Below are 10,886 nucleotides of genomic sequence, written 5' to 3'. Positions count from 1 at the left end.
ATTTTAGACATAGTACCCTTTAATTTTAAGATTTTTCATTACCAGGTTACGTATTTCTGCTCACTCTCTTCGCATTCATACCGGAAGATTCGGGGAAAAAACAGAATACCTAGACATGAAACGAATTTGTTTAAACTGTAACTTACATGACATAGAAGATATTTACCACTTTGTATGTATATGTCCTTGTTATCGAAATCTTAGAGCAAAGTATGTCAATGATAATATATATAAAAGACCATCTGTAATTCAAATTTTATGAATTGTTAACAGCAATGACAAAAAAAAGAACTATGTAATTTAGCAATGTACCTAAAAGAAGCTTTTAAACATAGAAATAATATAAATATGGTAGTACAATAATGTCACATGCAAATTGTATTTTATGGATACCGTTTCACCATGTTTATTAACTATGATAAGTTTGTTATTGTAATATACTTTCACTCTCCTGTTATTTGTAGATCAGTTTATATGAAAACAAAAATTAAAATTGTATTGATTTGTAACGCTTTAATCATGTGCAGAATATTTAGTTGTTATATATATATGTGTTGAAGATGATGTACTATGTACAAGTCTGAATAAAGATATGTTCTGTTCTGTTCTGATATTTTGCCTTGCAATTTAAGATGTTATTTAACAAAATTAAGGTTATCCTCACATTCTTTGAAAATTCAAACAGGTCGATACAGTACACAAAGAATCGATAGAAATCAACGTTATTGTATATACTGTAATAAGCACGACATTGAGGACGAGTATCATTTTATTTTGATTTGCCCATGTTATATTGATTTAAGGGAAAAATATTATAAAAAACGTATTATTATGTAAAAACCAAGCATGTTTAAAAATTTGTAAAAACTATTAAAAAAATGATTAAAAGAACAAATTCTTAAAAATTTAGTATTTATATTAACCGTGCTATGACTTTAAGAGCATTCTGCTACACATATTTAAGTCCATCCTCTTAAAAGAAAACGATGGAAATTGTATGCTTAAAAGATCATGTTATATTATGTTATTTGTAATTTTTCATTAATGTAATGTGTAAATGTAATGTATGGTTTATTGCGATTCGATTACTTATAAACACCATCATGTGAAACTGTATTATTGACATGATAAATTTGTATTAATTTTGAAAATATGGGGTTACGAAGATGTATTATGGTAACCAAATCTAATCAAAATAAATGTTCTGTTCTGTTCCCTGTTCTGTTCTTATTTTGTTTGCTTTAAAACCTTATTAGTTTAGGTTTGCTTAGATATTTTTCACACCTTTTTCACGCCAGATTCAAACACAAACTACTGTGATTACTATTAAGTTAAGGGCATCATTATAAGTGACAAGATTCACTATGTCACAAGTCAAGAGTAAAATGTAATCAAGGAAAGCTTTAACATTTTGATGCCTGTATATATAGACAAAAATCTTATTATTTTCATTCATTTACCAATTTGAGCGTATAAATTCAGTATCTCAGTAATAAATTAACATGAATTGGTCATATGCAACTCTTCCATTAATGGATCCCACTGGAAATGATGACTTGTTTGAAAATAAAGCTATTGATTTCGACTATGATGGTAATATTTAAGAATGATTTACTCTTCAGTGATTGATTTATTTGTTTTAACGAAATTAACAAATGTCTACGAGCTTAAACTTTTACTTGTAACTTGAATTATTTATAATGAATATAATTATGTGCATTTTATGTTTTCAGATTCTTCGTCAGGCTATGAATCTACAGACATTTCTGATGTGGAATCAGTGAGTTCTTGGGGGTCACGTAACAGTCTTGACAGCAGATCATATGACACCACCCACGAAGAAGTAATGAACTTCAGTAGTACGCATGCGCTTTCCGAGCACCTAAAATTAATTCTGGCAATGCCTGAAATGTGTGACGTCACGTTTATAGTTGGACCACGTGAAGTGCCCGTACATGGTGTTCGTGCCATCATGGGTACACGGAGTAGGTAAGAATCTTAATTTTATTTGGCTGAATATTTCGTGATTTGTCCACTCGAAAGTAATAGAGTACCTCAATCGCCCCATTACATATTTATTCATACATTACTTTTTATTTCAGAATCATGTATCAACTGATTTTGAAACACATGTCCATGGAAGCAGCTGATCAAGAAAAAAACTTAAAAAAGAACAAGAAAAGTAAGAAAAATGCAACAGTTGGAATTGGTCGGTCATTATCACAGAGACTTATTATCCCTGTCAAGAAATACGATTCTGAAGTGTTCCGAATGTTGGTACAGTTTATTCACTGCGGAAGTGTGAATATCACTGAGGAAACCGTTGCTGGTAAATATAATTATCTAATCACATTACAAAATTTATAATTTAAAAAAAGGAGTTTACTGAAAACGTTTGTAACAAAAATCACCTGATAATATCGGATGTATTACTTTTGAATGGCCATACTGATAATGTATTTATGCTTTAAACTCAAATTATTTTTTCTTGTATTTTCAGGTTTGTATTGTGCTGCCTCCCAGTTTGAGCTTCGAGATCTATGCAATGCATGTTTAGATTTTGTCGAACGATGTATAAAGGTCGGAAGAGCTGAGAAACTTCTCTTTTCTACAAGATGTTACAGTCAGCACAAAGCTACAAAAATACTATTTGATAAGGTAATTTTATTGACTTGTAAATAACTGTCCAAAAAAAGGTTTTCCAAATTCATTTGACAGGCAACAGTTTAACTGAATTGATTTTATCTGGGCATATCTGCATAAAATATTTATATTGTCGCATAATATACAAATATTTGTCTACTCGTTGTTTATATTTTTATGTTTATACTTTTCAGATATATTCCGTGTTGGACAGACGCCACATTGCCAGACTTGAGGAGACACATGTGTAGTAATCTTTATTTACATCTCATCATTGTACAGACATATACACAATGTTAAAAAAATTACAGCATAAAAGTACAATGCCACTCCAGCATGGAGTTATAAGAGATGAAAAAATATCACAATATTAGAATATAAATATATATATATACATATATAAATACATAAATCATTAGAACAACACGTTTAAGTGATAAAACTCCATCATACTAATAAAAGGAAACATCGTGACTACCTAAAAGAAGCAATTTAAGATAGTAAGCGTACAACATTAAAACTGAGAAATCGTATAAAAATAACTAAAATAACGATTTTATTTCATTTAAAAAAAAACAAACAAACAAACAAACAAACAAATTAATAAGAATAGCTAAGAAGAATAGCTGTAGTATTTCATACAAATGTGAAAGATAGAAATATTTACATGAATAAGAAGCTATTTACATAATAAAAACCGGCGTCTTTGTAAAATATTAAAACAGGTTTTGGCACAAATACGAATCATATCTATGTTTGTAAAAAGAAAACGGTATTTTGTCATCATCAGACAGTGTCGAAAAGCTGTTATTTAAGGAACATGCTTTAGCCAACAAATCCCGCCTTATATCATTGTAAAGAGAACAATTCAAGATAACATGTAATTCGTTTTCTATACTATCAGTATTGCAAAAAGGACAGATCCTGGCTTGCTCTGGTAAGCCTTCATACCTCCCAGTTTCAATCCTTATGGGAGCGACCCCAATACGGAATTTACAGAAAGCAGATCTATGACTTGGTGGTAATATAAGTTTACAGTATTTTTCTACTTTATACTCAGTTTTAAATTTACTATACACTCGTAACTTATTACGTCCACGACCAGAGGCCCAATAACATTGTTGATTTTGTTATACCAAATACTTATACAATTATTCAATGTTTTCACTTTCAACATCATGGGCAAAAAGAACGAGGTATAGTACTGATAAAACTGGTGTACAAATGTAAATCATTGACATCATAATAACTTCTAACATGAAAATACCAGTTTCTACATGAGCGACTAGCTTTATTATAAGACCAGAGTGCCAAACGTTTATTAATTCTTGCATAACTCATACATGATAGCTTAGACCAGTATAAAGAAATACATTTCCATTGTCGGACAATTGGGGGTTTCCAACCCATATCGCCTGCTACACCATCATTAGGTGAATATTTCCCGACACCAAGAAAGAAACGCAAAGCTCTGTTATGAACGGCCTCGATACAAGAATATGACCGGAAACCCATAATGGAGCGCTGTAATTAATAACTGGCCAAACGACGGTGTCGTATAATTTTGTAAAGAATCATCGTATGGTACACGACCAATGACTTTGCATTTAGCAATTAGCAATCCTAAAGCACGACTGGCACTCTGGGCAACAGATTTTACAGTAATATCGTAATCTAAATGTTCATTAAGTACTACGCCTAAGTAAGTATATCTATCAACAATACAAATCTGATTCGTTCCGCAAGTAAACATAAATTGGGTACATAATTCAGATTTCGGTCGGAAGTGTACAAACATTACTTTTATTGGCATTAACATTCATATTATTAAGCGAACACCAGCATTCTAGAGCATTTAATAACACTTGCAGATCCTCTGCTGATTCGGACAGTATAACAATATCATCGGCGTACAGCATAATACAAACATTCTCGGTTTCAATGTCTATACCTTTACCAAATGATTTAAGATAAATGGACAACTCGTTAATGAATAAATTAAACAAAAGAGGTGAAAGGATACATCCCTGACGTAGGCCACAATTAACATCAAACCAACCTGTCCTATGATTGTTAACCCTAACACATGACTTTACCGATACATATAATGATTTTACAGCTCCAAACTTTTTACCACTTATGCCTATATCAGATAAGCGCTTCCATAAAATACTTCTATCTATAGTATCGTATGCCTTTTTAAAATCTATGAAAGCACAAAAAGTGGATTTACGTAACTTTTTCCTAGTTTCAATTAAATTTGTTAAGCAAAGTACTTGGTCTGTAGTACTCCGACCTTTTCTAAAACCATTCTTGTTCGTCAGAGACCTTATCATTGTTTTCGGGCCAAGCATTTAACCTACTATTTAAAATAGAACAATAAATTTTATACATAGAAGGGGCTAGGGCAATACCTCTGTAAGACAAGGGGTCTCTGAGATCCAATGTGGATGATTTAGGAATGGGGTTGATAATGCACTTACTCCAAAGCGACGGGACAATGCTATTATCAAAACATATATTAAATAAAACATGTAAAAAAGAGATTGTTGCATCATTATTAAGTACTTCAACAGGAATATTGTCTATACCACTAGCCTTACCTTTATGAACAGATTTAATAGCTTTTCGAACTTCTAACAAAGATATATGAGTATTAAAACTGAGATTGTCATCAAAAATATCATTATCATTTGATGTATCCGTAACATTATTTGTCGTTTGGAACAGGGAGCTAAAAATCATTTTTCCATTTTGATAAAAACAATATCTATATCACTTGAGATTGACCCATCCTCTAAAACAACTTCCATTGGAATATCATTATTTTTTTACAATTCACTCCAATTTTGCCAATAGATTTCCAAAACTCTGATGTATTAAACAGCGCACTCATCTAATAGCTGAGATTGTAACGAGTACCAATGGAAACGCTTAGCTCTCTGAACTTCGCGATCAAATAACTTACGGGTACTTACATAATTAGACTTTAATGTAGCACAATTTGCTTTGTTTTTACGTGAAAGCCATGCCTTTTCAGACATACATACGTTATTCCACAAATCTGATAACCGGTTAGTCCACCATGGCTTTCCGGGGCGCCGTCTTTTTATTACAATTACCATATTTAATCTCCTTAAATGGTAATTTATCGTGCATGTTCTGTTTAACAATGCCACACCAATCATTATATACCTCGTCAATATCAGATTGTGTACGAAAACTACATTCAAGTTTAGAAATTGCTAAGTTAACATCATATAAAGTGTCTTGATTAATCATAAAATCAGCTGGAACATTAGTAACATCATATTTATAATAACTTTTATCATGCGGTTTACTCTCGCAAAATACATGTTGAAATACATTTATTATCAAGTAAAATGTCCCCATAAGAAGCGAATGATCTGGAAGAGTACTAGATGCTATGGAAGACACAAGTTTAGTTTTATTAATAAGATCTGTCACTCTTAAAACATTGAATTTCTCAAATTTATCAAAATCATCATGACTAACAAAACAATAATCCACTACAGATCTACCTTTAGTGGAAATAGAGGTAAATCGTTGTGCACATTGCCACGACCATTTAACATACACATATTTACATTGATTAAGAAATCTATTAATAAGTCACCATAACTATTAAGACTAAAATCAATTACTTCACGGTCAATTACATTATCAACTCCTCTAATAAAATCATCAGTATCCCCGCATCTGCTATTGAAATCCCCGCAAATATACATAGTTCCACAATCTTTATACTGATATACTATAGAGAGTAAAGTATCATAAAATTTATGTACATCAAATAATCTAGAAGAGTTTTCCGGCGGAAGATAACAAACACATGGTAAGATTGTAATATTATCTGATTTATGACACAATTTAAGAAGTAAAATGCCTTCATTAGAACGGTCAACAACAGATACCGTAAACTGTTCAAGTAAAAATGTTCCTAATGAAAAAACCGACCCCACCAGAACCGGTCTTGGCATTTTTGTGTATTATGACTCTGTTGTGGCCATACCATGTGTAACCCTCTAGGTGAAGTACTTCGTCGCAAGAAGATGGCTTTCGGCGATGCCTAAAATGTCTAGGTCATTTGTTAAAGCACAAGAAGATCTTACAATATAATTGTCAGAATTCTTATCTGTTTTCCAACCCTCTAACGTTCCAAAACCCGGCATGAATCTACCTACGCCCACGGCTTTACTACAGGATTGACCACGATTAAGAGACCCCCTCGGGGTACCTCGGTTACCAACTACGTTCACTGACTCTTTGAAGGGACTTCACCGCGGCGTCCTCACCATTACGGCGGTGGTCATCGCGACGATCAGCATATGCGATCGCCTCGGTAGTTGTCACGGTAGTTGTCTTCACGACGATCACCGTTAAAGAGTTGTGCATCAGTCTCTGTAACACGAGACCCAGAGGAGTAGCTACGTTCATTGCTATGCTCGTTCTTCCTAGCCACAACACGTGAGCCTCTCATGGAAAGACTGTCAGAGTTAAGGGCACCTAAAATGGTTGCAAAATTCAAACTAGCTTTACGTTCAGCGGGGCTTTGATCGTGATGAATGAACACTTTTGTATACCTTTACTATGCCTTAACTGAGGTTTAGCCGACATTATCGCCTGTTTGTCTTTCTTAGATTTCAAAGTAGCAATGATCACACCTGGCTTAGCATCATTGTATGATTTTTTGCGATCAGCCTTGCTAACACTTACGTGTGAGAGCTTTAATCCATCCCTAAGCAACCCATTTACTCTTTCAGCCGTACTCTCACTATTGCTCTCGGCCATATTGCGAATAACAATGTTCAGAGATCGATCATGAGTTTCGCGTACTTCAGGGACAGTAGAAGTAGCAGATTGCATTGATTCAATCTGGTCGCGCAGAACAGCGAGGTCAGTCGTTAGCTCATTCTTAATAGATTGCTTAACCGATTCAAATTTAGAATCTACCGTATTGTTAACATCGCGCTTAATCTTGCTAAGTTCATTATTCACCGCTTATCAAGTAGCTGAGATACTTTAGATGCAATTCTATTTTCTAAATTAGAATTCAGTTCATCAAACCGCTCATTCAAAGACATGAACATCATGTTCACGTCCGCAGATAAACTTGTCGAACATTTGCTGGAGTGTAGGCGAAGCACTAACGTGAACGTCCGCTTGTGACACAACAATCCTTCGCGGTGCAGGCTCCGGGGGAGTAGTTTTGTAAAGATTTCGTTTAGCTCTTAAGGAGTGCGTTCAGAGCTCTTAAAGGAGTGCGTTCAGATACAAAGTCTGGTGAAATATCATTTCTTGCTTTCTTAGAAGTGATGTCACAAGTACCCGGACACTGAGCGATGTCGTTTTCGACTACTCTCACAAGGGGTACCCACTTTTGATACCAATTGTGATAACATTATTGAGTCCACATAGTCTGCAGCCTCTGAAACCACTGCACAAGATGGCGATTTCCAATCCATTTCAACCACACTAGGTGAGCCAAAATCTCAAAGATAATCGCCTGTAAGAGCGCGTCACTAGACCGTAACACACTAGTCACTATTTGTATGTATTATATACACAATGTAATACCGCTAGTACAAATTGACCATCAATGCTGCCAATCATGCGTGACGAAATTTTGTCGATATTCCTTCTTCACTCAGGTAAATATCAATGGTCAAGAATTAAAGTTAACAGTGTTACTATAAATAGTATCAGGTCAATATACACAAGATAACTTTTTCATCATATACATCAAAACGAATCTGGAAATGCAATTTACTAGTCACTAAAATCAAAAAGTACCTCTGCTGAAAATCAATAAACTATCACACAAGTTAATTCCAATATATATAACTCCAAATTAACTCCAATATTTGAAAGTTTTATACACAGATCACAATTGTCAACACCCGTCCGACCATTGACCGGAGTATATGTCACATGTATGAATGCACTATGTTACAAGGAACTTCTTATAGATGTGCTGTTGTAATTAATTGTTATTTGTTGTCTGTTCATTGGATCAATTGTTGCTGATATTTTTTTACATTTGTTGATATATAAGCTATGAATTTAATGAAGATTAAAATGATGAAACGTATCTTGGTTAAAAATATTTTTCACTTTAATTTGAATAGAAGTAACCTCTACATAAGAAACAAAAAATATGAAGACAAAAGTCAAATAAGTATCTCATTTATCTATGAAGGAAATTTCGTCAAATGCTTCTGGGCTTGAAATACGGTTATAAACATGGCAAGATTAAGACATCCAGGACCTAAATCAAATATTGCGATTAATTATGCCAAAAAGCAGTATATATGTGTGGTTTATGCAAAATGTAAAATAGAAAAATGAAAGAAAGGAAAATATACAATATAGTTAAAGGGAAATAACTGTAAACTATAGGGGAATATTCAGTCGACGATTCTTTAAAGACCGTCAAACTTTGTGATTCCATACATTTACATTAATGATATTGAATGAGTGAAGGTTTAAAAACTGAATTCAAATTTCCGATTCGAATAAAACTGGATACATGATTTATCAAATGAGTTCAATTAATTAAGCAATGAAACTAAACGAATACATGCATAACAATAGTATAAATCACGGCTTTAATTACATTCGTAAATCGGCCCGAATCCGAATTTTTCACGAAACAGCATCCTAATTGTACGCAAGACAGTATCATCTGAAATACAATAAAGCAAAATGTGGCGATAAAATAGAGAAAATAAGAATCCTTTAAGAAAGCCCAACACGGCAATATTGAAAATGTTGCAGGCTCGGTTTGATTTCAAAGCCAAATCGAGGAATTGCTGGTAAAAGATTCTAGAAAAGGGGAAGTTCCCAAGCGCAACGAAACTATGTTTAAAAGTGAATATTTGCAGTTTCAGTTTGATTGAATTTGTTAATGAGAGATAATGATCTCACGCCTCCTAGCACTGGCTTTGGCAGTATTCATTTTTAAACACAATTCATTAATGGAATCAATGATCGAGAAACCTTTGTTATATAGCATAAAACATATTATTGTTCTGTCCGATTTTGACACATTTGCAACTTGTGTTTTGAAAGTCAGCTTCCTTAGATTGGTCACTTAACCTTAAAATCGACATTTAAAGCGTAAATAACTGTAAACTATTTTACGATGCTAGACTTACACACACATACGCTGTTTCTGCATTCGAATTTTCGCCATTTTCACAACAAAGTATCAAATTCTGCTTAAGCCAGTGCTAGTTGTATTTACCATTACTGTCAATGGCCAACATCTATCAAAATGAGCCCAGAGCATTTGGTTTTTGCCGTTTTGGGCGTTATTTATGGTTTTTATTTTTGTTACAATTTTTCTAATTTTTCAAAGAAAAATGTCTTATATTTCAAAAAGCTACCAATGTGTAGTTTATGCAAAACAAAAGAAAAATAAGAGAATAAAGGGTTCATTCGCGTCAATTAAAGGGAAATAACTGTAAACTATACGAGAATATTCATGTTGACTATATTCAGTTGACGTCAAAACTTTACTGTATCTTTTATAGCGCCAACTGATAGTCAAATGCCGCTTTTTTATGGCAAGACTGTGTAAATATTTTGTTGTGATGAAAATGTTTACGTTAAATACAGTAATTACAGAGTAAAATCGCGTATAATGTAAGCGTTACAGTAGAAGTGCCTCAGCAGGAGAAAAAACAACAACATATTTCATTGTCAACAACAGTTGTAAATTTGACTACATGTCTGTGATTTATAGAAAGTAAAGCATGTATTCGTTTAGTTCCATTACTCTTTTGATTTCAAACATTTCAAAAATCTTTACAGCTCATTGTTAATCAATATATGAATCCTCACAAAACTTGTAAGATAAGGTTCTTTATCAAATGTGTGTGCGCCTCCTCAAGCTTACATGATTATATTACCATGATAATACCAATTTTGAATCAAAATGTAAAGCTCCACAATAACAGAATACTCAGTTGAAACAAATTAAAGAAGAAATCACCCAAAAAATTAATACACTTTATTAAGCACCAACGAAATAAATAAAAATGAAAACAATACATGGAAGAAAACAAACATAATCAGAAGGCAGAATCGAATTATCCACGCAACACAATCCTAATTTCGAAGCGATAAGGAAACATCGTAAATTCGTCATTTTGGCGTGACGGCTAATTCTAAAGAAAAGTTAACTTTCGTGAAAGCCATTTCTAGGACTATCCCCGCAA

General features: G+C 33.3%; 1 protein-coding gene across 1 annotated transcript; it reads left to right on the top strand.

Moving 5' to 3' along the window:
* Positions 1 to 1,731: 1,731 nt before the first annotated feature.
* Positions 1,732 to 2,894, top strand: LOC132724750 (serine-enriched protein-like). Its single transcript, XM_060709708.1, has 4 exons — positions 1,732 to 1,989; positions 2,103 to 2,329; positions 2,501 to 2,658; positions 2,838 to 2,894. The coding sequence occupies exons 1-4, from the start codon at positions 1,847 to 1,849 to the stop codon at positions 2,892 to 2,894; spliced, it is 585 nt and encodes a 194-aa protein (XP_060565691.1). The 5' UTR covers positions 1,732 to 1,846.
* The last annotated feature ends 7,992 nt before the right edge of the window (positions 2,895 to 10,886 follow it).

Source organism: Ruditapes philippinarum, unplaced genomic scaffold (genome assembly GCF_026571515.1).
Source record: "Ruditapes philippinarum isolate M1 unplaced genomic scaffold, ASM2657151v2 ctg1068_1_1_1_1, whole genome shotgun sequence".
Lineage (NCBI taxonomy): Eukaryota > Metazoa > Mollusca > Bivalvia > Venerida > Veneridae > Ruditapes > Ruditapes philippinarum.
The sequence above is the reverse complement of the archived record's forward strand: the minus strand, read 5'-3'. Positions and strand labels throughout refer to the sequence as shown.